Source organism: Nilaparvata lugens, unplaced genomic scaffold (genome assembly GCF_014356525.2).
Source record: "Nilaparvata lugens isolate BPH unplaced genomic scaffold, ASM1435652v1 scaffold4748, whole genome shotgun sequence".
NCBI lineage: Eukaryota > Metazoa > Arthropoda > Insecta > Hemiptera > Delphacidae > Nilaparvata > Nilaparvata lugens.
Window position 1 is genome coordinate 264 of NW_024090791.1, and position 22,812 is coordinate 23,075.

At 31.7% G+C, this 22,812-nt stretch overlaps 1 protein-coding gene across 1 annotated transcript; it reads left to right on the forward strand.

Moving 5' to 3' along the window:
• The first annotated feature begins 12,627 nt into the window (after positions 1-12,627).
• LOC111054932 (ras-like GTP-binding protein RhoL) lies at positions 12,628-21,929 on the forward strand. Its single transcript, XM_039444469.1, has 4 exons — positions 12,628-12,783; positions 15,034-15,148; positions 17,346-17,463; positions 21,075-21,929. Exons 1-4 carry the CDS (start codon positions 12,680-12,682, stop codon positions 21,275-21,277), a joined length of 540 nt encoding a protein of 179 aa, XP_039300403.1. The 5' UTR covers positions 12,628-12,679; the 3' UTR covers positions 21,278-21,929.
• Positions 21,930-22,812: the final 883 nt, after the last annotated feature.

Here is a 22,812-nt window from a genome sequence, read left to right on the forward strand (position 1 = left end):
AAGAAGAAGAAGAAGACGAAGAAGAAGAAGAAGAGAAGGAAGAAGAAGAAGAAGAAGAAGAGAGAAGAAGAAGAAGAAGAAGAGAAGAAGAAGAAGAAGAAGAAGAAGAAGAAGAAGAAGAAGAAGAAGAAGAAGAAGAGACGAAAGAAGAAGAAGAAGAAGAAGAAGAAGAAGAAGAAGAAGAAGAAGAAGAAGACGAAGAAGAAGAAGAAGAAGAAGAAGAAGAAGGAGAAGAAGAAGAAGAAGAAGAAGAAGAAGAAGAAGAAGAAGAAGAAGAAGAGAGAAGAAGAAGAAGAAGAAGAAGAAAGAAGAAGAAGAAGAATAAGAAGAAGAAGAAGAAGAAGAAGAAGAAGAAGAAGAAGAAGAAGGGAACAAGAAGAAGAACGAGGAGGAGGGAATAAGAAGAAGACAAAGAAAAAGAAGAAAATGAAAGAGGAGGGAACAAGAAGAAGACGGAGAAGGAAAAGAGTAGGAGAATAAGAGTGATGGAGAAGAAGAAAAAGAAGACGAAGGAGAAGAGATTTAATACTATGAAGAGAGAAGAGAAAGGAAGGAACGAGGGGAGAAAGAGAGATGAGTAGAAGGTCGAATGTTGAAGAAAAGGAAGAAGAAAAGGGCGAAGAAGGAGGGAAAAAGGAGATGAGAAAGAAGAAGAAGTAGATAAAGAAAAAGAGAAGAGATAACAGAAGTAAAAGAGGTGTTGGAGGAGAAGCTCGAAGTTGAAGAGAGAGGAAAAGAATTATACGTGAAGGGAGAGCAAGTGGAGGAGAATGAGAAGAGGAGAGAGAAAATAAGAGAGATGATTGAGAAGAAGGAGGAGAAGAGGAAAGGAAGAACATAAGTGTAAAGAGGAGAAGAGGAATATTATTAATGCAAGATGATTATGATGATATGAGAGAACCAGAATACTATATAGAGAGAAGAAGAAGAAAGTGATGAAATGGAAAAGATTGATAAGTAGAATGTTCAATGATGAAGAATTAAAAGAAGAAAATGACGGTGACAGGGACAGAGAAGAAAGAGGAAGTGGAAGATGAAGAAGAAGAAAACAGAGGAGAAAGTGGTGGTGAAGAAAAAGGATGAGAAGGAGGATTGATTGATTTATGTAGATTACAATATACTGGCTTATACACTTATATACAATAGCTTACAATACAACAAAATTATAGATGAATTTACATAATATAGACTAAGAAAATAATTATTGAACTGTATATGATATGAAAAAGTAATTTGTAATATAATAACTATACATAAATTGGCGGAGCTTTGGACATATCAATGTCCATTCTTCGGAAAGAATATTAAAAATATCCTCCCCACTAACTCTCTACCAAAGGAAGGAGGAGGAAGAGAAGAAGGAGGGATAGATTGTGAATAAAGGAATGAAGAGATAATAAACCAGATTATGAAAAGAAGAAGGGATAAAAAGAATAGATAATAAAAATTATGAAAAAGGAGACGTTAGATTGTAAGACAGCCTTGGAAGTGGATGAAGATAAGCACAAACTAAAATAATATCTTTATATTAAAAAACCCCGATTATGGAATAGCGTTTAAAGAATTTCATCAACTATAGTGAGGTCCACGTTATAATGGCAGTGGATAAAGATAGAAGAATAGCGATGCCGATTCTCTGCATTAATTAATTAGGCCTATATTTCTACACTGTCAAAAACATGATGGCATCGTTGTGAACCTAGAAAAGGATAGTAACACCGGCTTTGTCGAATGATAGACAAGGATAGCAAAACCAAAGTTGATCGAATACTGTCATTATAACGTGAACCTCACTATAGCAGATAACCCATGCTCCGTTAGGGTCTTTTTTGAAACTTGACAAACAGAAAACTTGACGTTATGAAACTTTGAAAACAGACCTATAACCATCCTCGTTTAATTAAAAATCTACCAAAATTCCAAGTTAATTTTTATTTTTAGGGTTTTTTTTTATTTATTTAGTGTTATTTCCGGCTCTTATCAACCCTTCGAAATTCAAAATTCATTAGTCATATCTCGAATACGTATTCTCTGAGTGTTAATCTTTGGTGAAAACAGAAATTTTAAACTTAACCTCACTTTGGACTATTTATGTGCCAAAATCAAGGAATTGAAGAAGTTTTGGGCAATTGCCTGTTTCTCTTTCCAAATATCGTGTTTGTGACTGTTCTAATAAATGAATAAATAAATTAATTAATTAATCAGTCAGATGATGTGCTTATTGTATCAAACAATAAAGAATCTTCCAGTGCATTGTTCAGAACGTAACTCAGCAATTTATATGAGTTATTTACTCTGAACATTTCAATATTTAATGAAGATTAAAAATAAAACAATGAATAACAAAATTCCATTAAACAGTTTCACCGTGGGAACTACTTGAGAGGAATGTCCTCATATTAATATTAGCTAAAGTGAAATTCACTTTTAAACTGTCTGCATTGATTATATGGAATGCATTATAGTTTATTCATGAGAAATAGTGACAATTGGATACTAACTATAAAGCTGTATACAAAAATGTCATGTGCAGAGCATATGATTTTCTATCTCTCTCGCTCTAACAATGTTCTCTCCCTCAATCAGTTTCTCTCTGTCTCATTCATTTTTTATTCTCTCCAATTCGTTTATTTCTCTCTCCTCTCATATATCTTCTATCTTCTTCTTCTTCTATCTATATATATAAAAGCGAAATGGCACTCACTCACTGACTGACTGACTCACTCACTCGCATAACTAAAAATCTACCGGACCAAAAACGTTCAAATTTGGTAGGTATGTTCAGTTGGCCCTTTAGAGGCGCACTAAGAAATCTTTTGGCAATATTCCAACTCTAAGGGTGGTTTTTAAGGGTTTAAAGTTCGTCTTTTAGCATGTATATTCTTCTTCTCCCAATCTCTTAATTATAATTGAAATTTCCATATCATATGTTACTATAGAACTATAATCTAGATAGAGTACCTCTTCGAAACAGTTGTTAACTGGCAACTAAATTAATAATTTTGTCAGGTTGGCATTAAGTTGAGTTGACTTTGTTAGGTTGGCACCAAGTTGAAGATTGAAATGCATTTATCGCGGAAAAATTGATTGGGCACTGCTACTTCAATCCTGGGAATCATATATTACTAGCCGTCAGGCTCGCTTCGCTCGCCATATCCGTTTAGCCAGACGTTTAGTCTGGACCCCCGACTGGATTGTCCTAACATGATAAAAATGCAGGCGAGCGAAGCGAGCCTGCTAATCTCATTCTTGGACGATCTAGTCGGGGGTCCAGGGGGCGGAGCCCCCTGGCTACACGGATATGGCGAGCGAAGCGAGCCTTACGGCTAGTACTATAATAAAGGAAAGAACTGGCTTATACACTTACGGGATAGGAAAATTATGTTTGACGCATCATCACTAGCTGAAAGTGATTGTCTAATTTTTGTCTTCAAATTTTTTAATTTATTTCAATTAATTTAATTGAATTTCGGATTGATTATTGTTTTTCGGCTTTATATCAACATTGTGAAATTCAAAATCAATTTTATATCTGTGTTATCTTCCTCGGATGGTGCGGAAACTTTGGCAGAAATCAAAATTTGAACTTAACCTAATTGTTTGGACTATTTTTAATATGTGAAAATCCAGGAACTGAAGAAGTTTTGGGCAATTGCCTGTTTTTTCTTTCCTAATTATAGTATGTGTATCACCTTGAATAAATAAATAATAAATAAATTAATCACGTCTCAACTATAGTGAGGTCCACGTTATAATGACAGTATTTGATCAACTTTGGTTTTGCTATCCTTGTCTATTATTCGACAAAGCCGGTGGTACTATCCTTTTCTAGGTCCACAACGATGCCAATTATGTTTTTTACAGTGTAGAAATATAATTAATTAATGCAGAGAATCGGCATTGCTATTCTTCTATCTTTCTCCACTGCCATTATAACGTGGACCTCACCATACTCAACTGATTAACTTGAAATTTTGCATATAGATTCTCAATTTACCGAGGATGGTTATAGGCCTATTTTCAATTCTTCAAGAACTCTGTAGGTCAAGTTTTCAGTTTGTCAATTAGACAGACCATTGCGGAGCACGGGTTACCTGATGGTCAGTTCATAAAGTGGTAGAAATTCAATATTTTCTATTTTCATCAAAAATGTAATTATTGAACTTGAGCGTTATTGATTGAAAGCTGGACTAGAAAGCTCACAAGTTGTTCCTGAAATCAGAGAGTAGGCTATAGAAAGTAATTCTAACATATCTTCTATACTATAGTAAGGTCCACGTTATAATGGCAGTGTTTGATTAGCAATTTGTATTGCTATCCTTGTCTATCAATCAACAAAACGGATACGCCATCTCTTTCTCGCTTTGCTCTGTTGCCAGATCGTCTTTTAACAATGTAGGAATAATAATTACGAAATATTTCATTTAGTTATGAAAATTCATTACGGTATGAAATTATTGAAAAATATAATGTCATGCTTAATAGAATATAGGTAATTGATTATTTTAAACGAGAATGAACAGTTAATATTACATCAATAAACCTGTATCAGCTACCGTCTATAGAAGGCATTGACAAAACAGTCGTTCGGCAACTTTGATTTCTTATCTTTCTCCACTGTTAACAATGTAGAATTATTGACCGAGCGAAGTGAGGTCTAAGATTCAAGTCTACGGTTTGGCATTTCTCTTAATGTTTAAATGTTTATATGTTGCGCATTTACGGCGAAACGCGGTAATAGACTTTCATGAAATTAGACAGGTATGTTTCTTACTTAATTGCGCATCGACGTATATACAAGTTTTTTGGAAATTTGGCATTTCAAGGATAATAATATAAAAGGAAAAAGGAGCCTTCTTCATACGCCAATATTAGAGTAAAAATCAGACTATAGAATTATTCATCATAAATCAGCTGACAAGTGATTACACATATGTGTGGAGAAGCCAGTCTATTGCTGTATTTCCATAAGGTCTATAGTTTCAATCAGGTACTTGTGGATGAGAATACTGCGTGAGGTCTACTGTTCTCAGAACTACTAGTTAGTTAACAAAATATCACATCTTAGTTATGAAAATTCATTATGAAATTATTGAAAAATATAACTTCACGCTTAATAAAATACAATTGATTATTTTAAACGGGAATGAACAGTTGATATTACATCAATAAACCTGTATCAGCTACCGTCTATAGAAGGCATTGACAAGACAGAGGCTCGGCAACGTTTTTCTCCTATCTTTCTCCACTGCCATTATCTCACTATATTTATACTATTCTACTGTTAATTATCGAAAAGTAGAATTGATTTCTTGATAAAATATAATTTATTTTTTTAAACGAGAATGAACAGTTATTATTACATCGATAAACCTGTATCAGCTACCGTCTATAGAAGGCATTGACAAGACAGAGGATCGGCAACGTTGTTCTCCTATCTTTCTCCACTGCCATTATAACGTGGACCCCACTATATATTCTGTACATTTTATACTCTCTTCCTAAAATACCAACAAAATTAGCAGTGATTGATTGAATACCAAACTCAATCAACAGCTAAAAATTGACGAACTAAAAAAAGTCATTGAAGCAGAGAAGTTCTAAGCGCCAGAACAAAACACTGCTGTTTTATAGAGTGTGCTACACTTAACCCCCCCGACCCCCGCCTCGCTATAATATGCCACTCCCCGGACCCCTAAATTACCCCCAAAAGATAATAGAGCCTCTCCCTCCCCCACCGATCGGGACCCAATCGTGTCCGTTTCCGGTATGGCAGTCAGTCGAAAAGCAATAGAGGAAAAGAAAAAGATAGATGGATAATAGTGTGTGTGTGTTGAAGAGAGAAAGATAGATAAGGGAGAAAGAGAGGAATAGAAATAGTGGAAGAGTGTGTGGAAGAGAGAGAAAAATAGAAGGAGAAGGAGATAGAGGAATAGTATGTGTGTGTGTTGAAGAGAAAGAAATATAGAAGAGTGAGAAAGAGTGGAATAGGAATAGTGGAAGAGAGAGAAAAATAGAGAGAGAAGGAGATAGAGGAATAGTGTGTGTTTGGAGCAGATAAAGAACGAGGGAAAGAGTGAGAAGGGTATAGATGAATATTTTGTAGGGAACAGATAAAGAGAGTGGGAAGGAAATAGAGGAATAATATGTTTGGAAGAGAGAAACCTTTAACAGTAAGAAAGAGTGGGAAAATGGTTGAACAGTGTGTGGAATAGAGAGAAAAAATTTGGGAGAGAGAAGGTGATAGAAGAATAGTGTGTGTTTGGAACAGATAAAGAACGAGTGATAGAGTGAGGAGGGAATAGAGGAACAATATGCGTGGAAGAGAAAAACATATAACAGTAAGAAAGAGTGGAAAAATAGAGCAACAGTATGTGGAAGAAAGAAAGAATAATTGATAGAGAAAGAAGGGGATAGTGCAATAGTGTGTGTTTGGAACAGATAAAGAACGAGGGATAGAATGAGAAGGGAATAGAGGAAATTTTGTAAAGAACAGATAAAGAAAGAGGAGGGAATAGAGGAACAATATGTGTGGAAGAGAGAAACATATAACAGTAAGAACGAGTGGAAAAATAGAGGAACAGTGTGTGGAAGAGAGAAAGAAAGATTGATAGAGAGAGAAGGAGATAGAGGAATAGTGTGTGTTTGAACATATAAAGAACGAGGGATGGAGAGAAAAGTAAATAGAGGAACAATATGTGTGGAAGAGAGAAATATATAAAACTAAGAAAGAGTGTAATAAAAATTGAGGAACAGTGTGTGTAACAGACGAAGAAGAGGGGATAGAGTGAGAAGAGGATAGAGGAGTAGTATGTGAGGAACAGAGAAAGAAAGAGAGAAGGAAATAGAGGAACAATATGTGTGGAAGAGAGGAAGAAATAGGAGAAGGAAAGAGGAAGAGAGAGAGAGAGAGTAATAAAGCTCATAGAAAAAGAGAAAAGAATGGTGGAATAATTGTGTGTGAGGAACAGAGAAAGAATGAGGGATGGAGTGAGAAGGAAATAGAGGAACAATATGTGAGGAAGAGAGGAAGAAATTGAAAACGGATAGAGGAAGAGAGAGTAATAAAGCTCATAGAAAATTGAAGTACTGATAGAAGAATGGTGGAATAATGTGCAAGGAACAGAGAAAAAATGCTGATAGAGTGAGAAGGAAATAGATTAACAATATGTGTGGAAGAGAGAAAGAAATAGGGGAAGGATAGAGGAAGAGAGAATAATAAAAAAGCTAATAGAAAAAGTGAAGTAGTGACGATAACAGAAAAGTCAAACAGTTTGTCATAATCATTTTGGGTTATATTCTTGTTTGGTAGCTAGATTGGTAGTGTGTCTAAAAACAGCACGAATATGAGTGAATGACGTTCATCACTCTGTAAACAACTTTTTACAGTTTACAACTTTACACTTTCATACTGAATTTACTACAGACATATAATTATTATAGATCATGTCTATAGTGAAAGGTTTTACCATTGAACTGTCCCAATAATTGAAAATCTTCATTGATTAAATAATTTTCATGATTGAGATTAAATAAATACTTTGTGAGTTAATTATACTACTAAAAAACAATCTGGCAACGTTGCGAAGCTATAGTGAGGTCCACGTTATAATGGCAGTATTTTATTAACTTTTGTGTTGCTATCCTTGTCTATCGCTCGACAAAACACATACCACTATCGTTTTCTAGCTTCACAACTTTGCCAAATCTGTTTTTAACAATGTAGAAATATAATTAATCAAGGCAGACAAACGGCAACGCTGTTCTCCTATCTTCATCTACTGCCATTATAACGTGGATCTCAGTATAGAGAGGAATAGTGCTATCTGCTTCATAATTTTCAATTTTTCTCATATTGTAGACTAATACCTTGGAAGATTTTACCTTTTTCAAGGGAAATCATAAATCCTGTGAATTGGAAGAAAATTTTTCAAACCATCCCACAATAATTCATTATGCGTCCACTATATTAAAGTTTATCCATTCATTCATCAATACAAAAACAATATGGACAAATTCTTCAAACTATCCCACCATATTTAATAATTCATTATGATTGTCCACTATATTGAAGTTTATTAATTCAATTTGAAAACCATAGTATAAAAATATGACTGGTCGAGAGCAAAAGGTCTAGCCCAAAACTGCTCTACTTACAAATTTCATAAATATTCAACTTTCCAAATGATAGGATATTGAGAACTTAGACAGGGGGATTTATTATTCTTCATTCTTTTTTACAATGAAGCACAGATCGGGAGAGAAAAACTAAGAATACCTTGTGCTATTTCTCACCCAAATTTAGGTAACATTAAAAGTCCGAAATGAGGTTATGTCTTCTAGATTTCCAGAAAATTTTCAGATCAAAAATATTTATACAAACACCATTCTTTTGAATTTAGATGTTCCAAATACCAGAATAATAAAAATGTTTCAGTTACTGCAATTACAGTATATCAATTCAAATCAAATCATTAGATCTTTATTTGTACCAAAAACATAATTACAATAACTATGGTTACCGTATTAAAGAAAGAGTGAAATACAATATGAAATGAAAAATGAAATACTATCAATAGGATAGGATAAAATGTAAACATATCAAACGGGAAGTCCCTGCAAGGTTAGAAAAAACCTGAACGAAATTGCCAGTAAATTCATAATGATTGATTGTACAATAACCAATAAATTACTGAATTACTCTAATCTATTGTGTCTTGAAATTGAAAGATAAATCACGCAATAAAGTTTCTTTGTTGTTTACAATTTCACATTGCAGCAGCTACTTGGCAAGTAGAGTAACCAACTGAATTGCTCGAATTATTCCAAAAATAAATCTTACATAATAGTCATTCATGAGTCAAGTTCACTAAATATGCCATAATTATCTATTTTCAAGTTAATGTATTTCAAAGATGCTCTTTAATACGCCTCTTAACTCCATTAATAATAAGAACTCATTAAGAAGATACAGTGATAAAAAAACTATAGTGAGGTCCACGTTATAATGGCAGTGATTGATTAGCAATGGTATTGCTATCCTTGTCTATCATTCAACAAAGCGGATAGCGCTATCTCTTTCTCGCTTTGCTCTGTTGCCAGATCGTCTTTTAACAATGTAGAATTGATAATTTATTAACAAAATATTTCATCTTAATTAAGTTATGAAATCATTGAAAAATATCATTTCTTGCTTAATAGAATATGATTGATTATTTTAAACGAGAATGAACCGTTAATATTACATCAATAAACCTGTATCAGCTACCGTCTATAGAAGGCATTGACAAGACAGAGGATTGGCAACGGTTTTCTCCTATCTTTCTCCACTGCCATTATCTCACTATATACTATTCGACTGTTAATTATCGAAAAATACAATTTATTGCTTTATAAAATATAATTGATTATTTTAAACGAGAATGAACCGTTAATATTGCATCAATAAACCTGTATCAGCTACCGTCTATAGAAGGCATTGACAAGACAGAGGATTGGCAACGGTTTTCTCCTATCTTTCTCCACTGCCATTATCTCATTATACTGTTAATTATCGAAAAATATAATATATTGCTTAATAAAATATAATTTATTATTTTAAACGAGAATGAACCGTTAATATTACATCAATAAACCTTGTAACATATTTAAATCTGGGTAGATGAAAAGCCCTAACAGAAATAGTAATAGGTCTAAAAATAAAGTAATTGGCTAATATCGCCAAGCAGATAATAAACAAGATTAGATAGCATCAGCTTGTTCTGGCTAAATGGTACAAGAACTTAAAAAGGATTTGAAGGAAGTTTACTACTCATAAATAGATTATTTATAAAATATTGAAGATTGAGGTTATGTAGATGTATTCACGGATCGGTGACCTAGAGATCGATCAACCGAAGAACGTAGAATCTGACCAAAACCCCTTGGCAGAGCTTTATTGCATTCGGATGGTGTGCAATGTGAAAAAACACCCGTCCACGTGGCTAATTATTAGTTAGCATGGAATTAATATTAATATATATAATATTAACTAGCATGCAAAGAGCATAAATAAAAACCAAATAAAAATAATTTAATGTATTCAGGAAATAAGAGTTACCAGGCGCATGAATACCTAATAAAATTTGCATGCACCAATAGTAAAACGGCAGTTAATAGGCGGCAACTGTAGGCCAATTCAAAAATATTTATATATATTTATATAATTGTAGTAGATTTTGTGTAAAAATTTGTGTAATCTATGTTATCAATATGGCTCGAATGCAAAGAAATTATTAATCATATAATCTAAGCAATATTTTAGCATTTTTTGTAAGATCTATTTGAATTTAATGGCGGAGGATTGGGATATTTAAATTTTATGCTAATTTGAAAGTCGGAAAGAGGATCTGTAAAACTTGAGAAGGAAGAACCAGCACTCGCCAGCCAGATGCCACCATAAGAGGACCCCAAATATTTTAGAGCGAAGTACCTTATTAATAATTTTGTAAAAATTAAAGTTAAAGTAAATTATTAAATTTCTTAAAAGACTTCGTGATGCTATTGTGAAGCAGAAGTCATTTTTTATTTTAATTAAATTTATAACCCCCTGGAGGAGACGATTCCGGCTACCATATTCCCGGACCACATGGAGTTGGATCGACATCGGCGGCTTACAAGAAGATTTTCGACACGTGAGTGATTTAAATTTGAATTTAGTGATGGGCGCCCTAGTGCTTCGAAATAATCTGATGATCAAAGCTAGCTCGCCGAAAGGGTTATTATAAATTAAGAAATTATTAAGAGTAATACTTGCGCAAGTAAAAACTAGTATTAAAGGTATTTAATTGAAAGAAAAATATATAGATCAATATTTTAGAAATTTCTATTTAATCAAAGAAGTACGAAATCTAGGCTATCAAACGTATGCATACAATATTTAATTTTTTGCAATACAATTTGCGATAATTCATCATAGTTCTAATTCACTAGATGAATGGCTCTACCTATTCCGTCAGGTGCCGAATCTTACACCCTGAGATAAAAATATATATTCGATACAAATAAATCTACTAAATACTAGAGATTTTAATATATAGATATATTTGGATTATTAGTGGCTAATTTATCAAGCTGATCTTAGAGCACATATTTATGATTGAATTATCCAAGCAGACAAGTATTAGCAAGTACATGTCACAGCTACATGCCAAAGAATGCATATGATTTCAAGATAAAGGCACATGGTAATGATTCGTGCCATAAATCTAGAATATAAAGTTAGCCTGTGATATTTTTATTGATTTCAAATATTGTTCTATTTTTATATTATATTTTTTATCGCTCTATATATATTTTTTGCCTCGACTGATCTTTGCATTATTTATGTAATATATGTGTAAAATTTTCATGGTGTGCAATTTATTTTATATTCCTCATCTCTATAGTATAAGTATCATTTATATATATATTTATTATATTGAATTACAAGAGTTATTGGAGAAGCCCATATCTAGGCCTATCAAGATTTTTTAAGACTGAATACTATTAGAAAACCACGCCCTAATTATATTAAATCTCATGCTTTACCGACTGATGCCAAGCAGGAGGCTAATCGTTATTTTAATATAAAGAATAACGTGACAACCTGTATCAGCTACCGTCTATAGAAGACATTGACAAGAGGGAGGATCGTCAACGTTGTTCTCCTATCTTTCTCCACTGCCTTCATCTCACTATATACTATTCTACTGTTAATTATCGAAAAATACAATTTATTGCTAATAAAATTTAATTGATTATTTTAAACGAGAATGAACCGTTAATATTACATCAATAAACCTGTATCAGCTACCGTCTATAGAAGGCATTGACAGGACAGAGGTTCTGCAACGTTGTTCATCTATCTTTCTCCACTGCCATTATCTCATTATATAATATTCTACTGTTAATTATCGAAAAATATAATATATTGTTTAATAAAATATAATTGATTATTTTAAACGAGAATGAACCGTTAATATTACATCAATAAACCTGTATCAGCTACCGTCTATGGAAGGCATTGACAAGACAAATGACCGGCAACGTTGTTCTTCTATCTTTCTCCACGGCCATTATAACGTGGACCTCACTATAGTAATATGATGCTCAATTCTGTAACTATTCATATCAAGATAAGTTACATGAAATTGTAGGATAAGTGTGAGGCTGAAATTCGAGCAGATTTACTGGTCTGAATAAATATGTTTGATATTAATTGAAAAAGACCAAGAAATTGTCAAAAAACCACAGATTTATTGATACTTAGAAAGACCGGTTTTGGTTACTACACCATTGTCAATCTCTGATAAATCTGTATCAATAGTATCAATAAATCTGTGGTTTTTGACAATTTCTTGGTCTTTTTAATTTAATATGAATAATTACCACAATATCAACTTCTCAACTACACAAAAAGTGAAAAAAATATGTTTGATTTATTCTATAGTGAGAGACACTTTGAACTGTCAGCTTTCCTCATAAGATTACATCAATGCTTTCCATTTAATCAATACTGACAGTTTATAAGTTAATTTCTCTGAACAATTAATGCGTGTTTTCTTTACAGATTTAGTTGAATTATTATTTTCATGTTTCGGAAATAATTTTGTCTCTTCTTGTTTTTCAGGAGAAGAAGATACATTCTACCAAAGAGAAGATGCCACTAAAAATAACGACAATAGGTGATGGAATGGTTGGAAAAACTTGTTTATTGATAACATACACGAAAAAAAGGTTTCCAACCGAATATGTGCCTACAGTGTGAGTATAGTTATTTGTGCAACTAGTGCGCAAAGTGACAGTTTGCTGCACCGAAAGAAACGTTTACGCCCGAGCCGTAGGCGAGGGCGGAATGGTTTCTTGAGTGCAGCAGAGGAACTTTGCGCACGTATTTCACATTAAGTTTTTCCTACAGTTACCATTGAATATGAAAAGTGGGTAATTATGGGTAAAATTGCCTGAAATCCATCAAATGTTTTTCTGTGTAATTTTATTATTGATAAAAACCTTAATCCTAAAATCCTAAAGTCCTCGTTGTCCTTGGTTATAATATATAATGAATAATAATTAGCGCGTTGTGCTTGGTTGCACCTCTGCTCACTATAGCAGCCACAGCAGTCACTGTTACCAACTTCATTTTGATTTTGCTGCACTGTTGCTCCATATAACCTACTAAGTATTTTGCGTTGCCATGTTGCAAATCTGGAGTGCAGAAAAATTTTTCCCGCACTAGAGCGGAAAAGTGATTCTTTGCGTTCTGTAATCAGTGCAGCAATGGCCACTTTTCATCGTAACTGTAGGAAAAAAAATTTTCAGATTTCAAGATTTTTCTTCCCTAAGTACTGTCTCCATTTCGGAGGTTGGCAATTTTTATCTTGTTCACAGCCGCTCTAAATAGGTCATTGGTTGTGCAATTAAACGCTTCCCTCAGGTTTCTCACACAAGATATTCTTCTACCTCCCACCGAGCGCTTACCAACTATTTTACCTTGGATTATGATAATTCTTTTCAAAAATGATAATTATGAATCCGTTTTTTGAACTATTTTTAACGACACTACAGTCTAATTTTTGAATATTAGTTATTAAAAATAATACTCACTGTGTTGAAAATGGATTTAAATAATCCGAAAGCGCTCCACGGTGAGTACTAGTTTTAATAACTAATATTAAAAAATAGACTGTTAAAAATAGTTCAAAAAACATATTATTACTTACTGTTCGTCATGGATAATAAGATAGATGAGTATTATTCAATTATGAATTAATAAAATCAAAGATTATCATTATTGGTCTATTCTTATTGATCACCAATCTAGCTTTATATTATCTCCTTAGTTGAAAAGAATAAAATTTTATAGAGTATTCATACTGTACTGTATTCATTATCATGCTTATTCATAATTAACGAGTTTATTTCATTGATAAGTGTTCATTTCTAAATACTGCTACTAAATTTCTGTCCTGCTAGGCTGAAAGAGCATTGGCTCTTATGGCATCTTAACATATTGGTAGAATGCACAAATGTGAACACCCCCATAAGAAACAATATGTTATTTTATTTCTGCCTAGCAAAGCAGCTTTCATTGATTGGTTGATTTCTACAACAAGTGCATCATCAAAAATTATAGGAAGAGAAAAATTAGGTAACCTTGTGCTATTCCTCTCCAAAATTTAGATAAGGTTACACATAGTCCGAAATAGGTTGAGTCTTGTAGTTGTTCACTACCGTACAATCTACCGGGTGATTACAAATGAAATAGACAACTTCAATAGCCTGTACAAAATTAAACTGGTGTATTTCAACATAGTAAGTGATATAGGTTTGTAGGGGATTTCTTAAAGTTTATGTTGGTAGAACTGTTGCTGGCTATTGTTGGCTGCTCCGTGTTACAACAGCCAGTTTAGTTTAGCAATATGGCCGCTACTCAAGTGGAGAAAGCTTATTGTGTTCTTGAATTAGCCAAAACAAACTCTGTTACTGTTGTGCAGCGTCATTTCAGAACATGATGTCAATTCATTGATGTCTAACGATTTGATAGATTTAAAACACTTTAGTATTAAAAGGATTTAGAATCTATTTTCGGCTTCTAAACCAGATACAGAGTCTACTAGAAATTGAAAATGGTGTATTAACCACATATTGCATAAAACTGCTTCATAAATTGTATCCAACTATGAACATTTTAAATTTTATTGTTATTTCATCATAGCTATAATAGATCTGCAACCCTGCAATCTCTGTATTCATATCTTTTCTAGTTTAAATACAGCACCTAATAAACCAGTTAACCAGATTGGTTATTAAAGTTCAGTAGAACTATAACCCTTAACTTAAACTGTTGTATTCATATATTGTTCTGTTGAAAAAGTTTTCTAAATTATTCATTAAAGTTCACTACACAAGAACTCTCAATTTGAACAGTTCACAGGTCTATTCATCTAGTGCATTTTTGGAGTAGATCGATAAATTGATAATAGTTCAATAATGAATTATTTATTGTGATTGCAGATTTGATAACTATCCTGACACAATAAATGTGGATGGAAAGGATCATGACGTCATTCTCTGGGACACAGCTGGTCAGGAAGATTATGAAAGGCTCAGGCCTCTATCCTATCCTAATGTAAGTATATTTTATTCAGAATATTTATGAGTAATAATATGATTGGTAAAAGATATAATATTTTCAATACACAGCCAGACAATACCTAAAAGAATATTTCTGTAATTTTCATGAACGATGCTCAAAAATATCAGATCAATCAGATTACCTAGAGAAAGATTAATATTTTCAATAGGCCCTACACAGCCAGACAATACCAAAGTGTATTTCTGTAATTTTTATGAACAATGCTAGTATACCAAGTTGTATTTTCTGTAATTTTCATAAACAATGCTCAAAAATATCAGCGGACAGTGAACGATATAATATTTTCAATACACAGCCAGACAATACCAAAGTGTATTTCTGTGATTTTTATGAACAATGCTGCTAGTATACCTAGTTGTATTTTCTGTAATTTTCATAAACAATGCTCAAAAATATCAGCGGACAGTAAACGATATAATATTTTCAATACACAGCCAGACAATACCAAAGTGTATTTCTGTGATTTTTATGAACAATGCTGCTAGTATACCTAGTTGTATTTTCTGTAATTTTCATAAACAATGCTCAAAAATATCAGGACAGTGGAAGATATAATATTTTCAATACACAGCCAGACAATACCAAAGTGTATTTCTGTGATTTTTATGAACAATGCTGCTAGTATACCAAGTTGTATTTCCTGTAATTTTCATAAACAACGCTCAAAAATATTAGGACAGTGAACGGTATAATATTTTCAATACACAGCCAGACAATACCAAAGTGTATTTCTGTGATTTTTATGAACAATGCTAGTATGCAAAGTTGTATTTTCTGTAATTTTCATAAACGATGCTCAAAATATCAGATCAATTGGATTAGTAGTGAACAATGCTAGTTCGATTTTTATGAACAATGCTAGAATGCCAAGTTGTATTTTCTGTAATTTTCATAAACAATGCTCAAAAATATCAGATCAATTTGATTAGTGAAAGATTTAATATTTCCAATACACAGCAAGACAATAACAGAGTATATTTTCTGTAATTTCCATAAACAATGTTCAAAATTATCAGGATATTTGAATGAAATCTAGCAATTGCTAGTTCTAAGTAATCTTTATTTTCTTCAAGCAAGATTCGAGTCAACTGTATAATCTTATTTGTATAGCTAGAACAAACAGACTATAGTGAGGTCCACGTTATAATGGCAGTGGAGAAAAATAGGAGAACAACGTTGCCGATCCTCTATCTTGTCAATGCCTTCTATAGACGGTAGCTGATACAGGTTTATTGATGTAATATTAACTGTTCGTTCTCGTTTAAAATAATCAATTATATTTTATTAAGCAAGAGTTATATTTTTCAATAATTCATAATAATTAAGATGAAATATTTTGTTAATCAATCATTAATTCTACATTGTTGAAAGACGATCTGGCAACAGAGTAAAGCGGAAAGAGATAGCGCTATCCGCTTTGTTGAATGATGACAAGGATAGCAATAACATTACTAATCAAACACTGTCATTATAACGTGGATCCACTATAGTTGCTCGAGATCAGATTCTATAGTTTCTATTAAATCGACCCAATAATGTTCCATTACGGTACTCTAAACTTGACAATCAAGATTATACTGCTTTTAAATTAATGAGCTTAACTTATTAATTTGTCGTAAATGCACTTGTGATTTTCTGGCTTCAAATTTATCAGGATTTTTTATATTTTCCAATTTATTAATGCATTTTCTAGTCTAATAATAAATTATTCGTTTCATCTTTCTGGGGCCTGTTTCATAAAAGTTACAAGTCCTGTAATACAGGAGAATCACTATTCCAATTACATGCTCAATATAGCCGATAAAATCAGCTGTTCCTGTATTACAGGACTTTTAAATTTTTATGAAACAGGCCCCTGGTCAACTACTCAGATACAAAATTTCTAGTATAATGCATATTATTTTGACTGTGAATTTTGTGATCTTTATATATGTGTTTTCATATAACCTCATTTGGACTATTTTCATCAAAATTAGGGAGAGAGTCAGTTTTGGGTTTATCCTATTGATTCTCTCCCAATCATCAATTTGATATTGTAATTATTGAATGAAATAGATGAATAAATAAAAAATATATATATGATCTCCATGTAATTTTGTTTCTTTACAAATTTGACAAAATTTGTTTAAAATTATGTTATTTATAAGTTTTTTGTTTTGTTTTGTTTCAGACCGACTGTTTCCTAATGTGTTACTCAGTGGCCAGTAGAAGTTCTTTTGACAATATCCTGAGTAAATGGTATCCTGAGGTCAAACACCACTGCCCTGATGTTCCTGTAGTTTTAGTAGGTCGGTACCTCGAAAATTCATCTATTATTTATTTTATTTGAACAAAAAACAAGTGAGTTACAAAGATATAAATTATAAAAATCTGGTGTGGCGCACTCACACAACTTTCCTTGCCGTTATGAAAATTGATCACCTGACGCTAGTGTACACGCGCATCACAAGTCTATTATTCAAAGATTTGCCAGCCGGTGATAGGACAATAACGCTGGAGACACACATGAGGTCTGATATCTCTTCATAGTGGATGATTTAATAGAATCAACAGTTGCCAACAGTTTGCATTATTGAATAAACACATTTTCTTGAATTTCGAGCTTATTTCCAATTTTAGGTGAAAATGTCACTGAACATTAATTGTAGAGATTTTTATGCTCAATCTTTTCCACTTAATTTTTTTGTTTTAATTGTATCTGAAGCCTGATAATTGGGAATCTAAAATCACACTTTGCATTGATGGGGCGGAGCTCCTGAAATTTTTACAGATATAGGACTTGTGGCAGTTGATAGAACTTGATTTTTCTAGTTATAAATTTGATCAAAATCGTTGGAGCCGTTTTCGAGAAAATTGCGAAAAACTCTGTTTTTGACAACATTTTCGCCATTTTAGCCGCCATCTTGAATTGGATTTTTTCGAATTTGTTCGTGTCGGATCCTTATAGGGGAAGGACCTTAAGTTCCAAATTTCAAGTCATTCCGTTAATTTGGAGATGAGATATCGTATACACAGACGCACATACACTCATACACACACACACACACATACAGACCAATACCCAAAAACCACTTTTTTGAACTCAGGGGACCTTGAGACGTATAGAAATTAAGAAATTGGGGTACCTTAATTTTTTCGGAAAGCAATACTTTCGTTACCTATGGTAATAGGGCAAGAAAAGTAATAAATTATAAAAATTAGTTTTTGTACGGTTTTCTAGTGCAGCAGAACAGCTTAGAAATTGCCTTAGTATACTGCACACGTCAGGATGATAGCTGAGTTGAAACTCAGTCGAAGCTTTCTCGAAGGGCACTCGTCACCATCCTCGTGAAGTCGATGATAAATAAAAATAAAAATGACAAATACTAGAATTTATCTAGAAAATACATGCAGTCTAAACATGGAGACTGAAAGATGAATACGATACTGCAATTCAAATAATATTTATATATTATGAAGCTTTCATATTATGAAGGCTTGTCCAAATTTGTATAAAGACCAATCCAGTGTAGCCTACATTTCTCATCATCATCCGTCTCATATTCACGCACAAGCCTAGAGCTCATGTGGGCATCATACTCAGCAAAGAAATTATAATAATAACAAATCAGTGTAAAAATTTATACCTATCAAATTTATATCATTCCTTACACGAGGAATGCGCCCCAATTACTCCTAAATGAAATGATCCAGTACTTTTTCCAAATATTGTTTTAAGGAGACCTTAAAAACGTTTATTAACACGAGGAATGCGCCCCATTTACTCCTCAATGAAATGATCCAGTATTTTTTTAAAATATTGGTTTTTTGAATAACAAAACGTTCCACAACTTAAGCTGCGTTACACCAAAGTTATTAACAAAATGTTAATAACTTAATCCTTAAAGATTCGATTAGATTGAATGGAACTTGACAAACACATATGTTCATCATGTGTATGATAAGTTATGTTCAATCTAATAGAATCTATAAGGATTAAGTTATTAACATTTTGTTAATAACTTTGGTGTAAACGCAGCTTTATGATATTCAGCTCCTAAACAATATCATTTCATCCCAACTTTATCATTTTCCCGGCAGGTAGCTTCACACAGATGCATCTATAGTATTGATGGTATACCGTTGGAGGAGGTAGAGTCTTTTAGGACCTGGGTGTGATTTACAGCTCTGATTTTACATTCAATAAACATATAGACCTTTTGTGTAGTAGGGCCAATCAGCAGATGGGGTTTATCTTGAGAACATGTTCACCTTTCAATGATGTCTCACCCATAATATTTCTGTATAAATCTCTTGTCCGAAGTATTCTTGAGTATGCATCTGAAATTTGGAACCCTTATTGTAATGATCAAGTGCTACTTTTGGAGCGTTTACAAAATAAATTTTTAAGGTACATTCACTTCAGAAAATTCAATTTCAATTGTCCGTTTGACTTTCCCTCTGACACTCTGAGAAATATGTTTCAATTGAAATCATTAAAAACAAGACGAGATGTTAAGTCTTTAATTTTTCTTCATAGCTTATTAAATAATAAAATAGATTCCCCATATTTGCTTTCATATGTAAATATTTATATATCTACCATATCACGTCGCTCCACTTTCTCTTTTTTTGTGCCCCGGTCCAGAACTGTGAGTCACTATAATTCTCCAGTCAACAGAATTCAAAGACTTTTCAACTGTTTCTCTGGGCAACTGGACATCTTCTGGTTCTCTCGTGGAAAATTTTATAGAATATTAAACAGTCTATTGTGAGATATCCTTGCTCAGTCGTGTTGTCGATTATTTGTTGCTGTATATAGATGTGTATCTATTGCACTATGTACTCGTACATCTTACTCATTCTGTTGCTTCATTGGCAGGTACCAGTCCTCTGACATTCATTTGTTAGTTTTATCCATTCTTTGTAACATTTTTATTTTAATTTTAGAACCTTTTCATTTCTATATTCCGTTTTATAATTATTTTATTGTATACATCTATTTTTTTCCTTCTCTTGTATTTCTATAGTTTTTTTTCTTTTAACAATATTGCAATTGAAAGTTACTTTGTTCATTTTTTTTTTCATTGTATTGTTGTATTTCACGTATTGTATCTTGTATTGTTGTATTTGTGAAGGAGACACATTAGGGGTAACCTGTTGTCTCCATAAATAAATAAATAAATAAATAAATAAATAAATAAATAAATAAATAAATAAATAAATAAATAAATAAATAAATAAATAAATAAATAATAAATAAATAAATAAATAATAATAATAAATAATAATAAATAAATAAATAAATAAATAAATAATAAATAAATAAATAAATAATAAATAAATAAATAAATAAATAATAAATAAATAAATAATAAATAAATAAATAAATAAATAAATAATAAATAAATAAATAAATAATAAATAAATAATAAATAAATAATAAATAAATAATAAATAAATAAATAAATAAAAAATAAATAAATAAATAAATAAATAAATAAGTAATAAGTAAGTAAATAAATAAATAAATAAATAATAAATAAATAAATAAATAAAATCAGATTTTATACAGTTACAGCATCAAGAATATAAAGTGAGCTTCTACAGCTCATTTATTTGTATCAAGCCTTCTCATATCATATCAGTATTTGTATAGCCTATGAATGAATAAATAGTTGTAACAACCCTTTAATCCTCCACCCTTTTTTCGCAACACTATTTTTTATTTTGTTTTATTGTAATTGTTGTTGTTGTTTGCATGTATTCTTTTTGTTAATTTGTGTAATACTTGTTTGTGTGTATGAATAAATAAATTGAAATTTAAATTGATATTTTTTTCCAATTTTCCAGCAACAAAGTGTGTGTGAATGAATGAATAAATTGAAATTTAAATTGATATTTTTTTCCAATTTTCCAGCAACCAAGACTGACCTCCGTGCCACAGATCACGATTCAGTGTCAACCGCTGAAGGCAAGAAGATGAGACGGAAAATAAAAGCGGTCAAACTGCTGGAATGCTCCGCCATGAACAAGGAGGGCCTAGAAAATGTTTTCGTCGAAGCTGTGAGGGTGGCTACCCGAGTGAGACCGAAAAAGTGTCGAGAGTGTAAAGTGCTTTAAAGTAAACTGATTTGTTGACATTTTACAAAAAATATAGAGTACTATTTTGAATTATACTTATTAAAAATGTTGTGAGTGTAAAGTAGGTGCTGTACTTTGAGAAATGTGATTTGACATTATTTAACGAATACAAAATATTTTAAATATTCATACTAAAAAGGGTTGGGAGTGTACTACAGTCGCTAAAGTACTTTGAGATAATGTTATTTGACATTTAACAATAATATAATATACTGAAAATATGCATATTAAAAATGTTGGGAGTGTAGTAAAGTACCGTACTTTGAGAAATGTGGTTTGACATTTAACGAAATATCTGAATATAAATGAAAAAGACAAAATATTTTAAATATTCATACTAAATGGGTTGGAAGTGTACTACGCAGTCTAAAGTAAGTAGGCTACTTCGAAAAATGTGATTTGACATTTAACAAATAATAATATAATATACTGAAAATATTCATATTAAAAATGTTGGGAGTGTAGTAAAGTACTTTGAGAAATGTGATTTGACATTTAACGAATACCGTACAAAATATTTGAATATAGATAAAAAAGACAAAATATTTTAAATATTCATACTAAAAAGGGTTGGAAGTGTACTAAAGTCTAAAGTAATTCGAGAAATGTGATTCAACATTTAACAAATAATAATATATATACTGAAAATATTCAAATTGAAAATGTTGGGAGTGTAAAGTAGGTACCTACTTTGAGAAATGTGGTTTGACATTTAACGAATACCGTACAAAATATTTGAATATAAATAAAAATATTTTAAATATTCATACTAAAAAGGGTTGGAAGTGTACTACAGTCTAAAGTACTTCGAAAATGCGATTTGACATTTAGCAAATAATATAATTTACTGAAAATATTATATTAAAAATGTTGGGAGTGTAGTAAAGTACTTTGAGAGATGTGATTTGACATTTAACGAATACAAAATATTTGAATATAAATAAAAAAGACAAAATATTCATACTAAAAAGGGTTGGAAGTGTACTACAGTATAAAGTAATTCGAGAATAATGTTATTTGACATTTAACAAATAATATTATAATATACTGCAAATATTATATTAAAAAATATTGGGAGTGCGAAGTCCTTTGAGAAAGGTGCAGAAAATACGATTCTCGTATTTTTTTAAGCACAAAAAATGGAACAAAATCAAAATCCTTGTAGTTTCAAAGTAGCACTGATAAAGTCTTGTCGAAATATGTGTTGAATCACATTGTAATCTGTAGATAGTTATTTTTTCAAGATCAAAAATGTCTGAAAGTGCATATTTTCATCAAAATCTATAGGCATAGACTTTTTTATAAAGTGTAGAGTTTCTACAAGAAATTCGCAATTTTGTAGAAACTTGGAATTTATCATTGGAAAAAACTATAATTCAAAATTATTTCATGGTGATGAGAGTAGAGATAAATTTGTTACTTCCTGAATGTACAACAATTTACAATTTTATAGAAATTTATAATATGTAGAATTCCTTTTGAAAAATTTTTTGATTCGAACAAAATTATTTCAT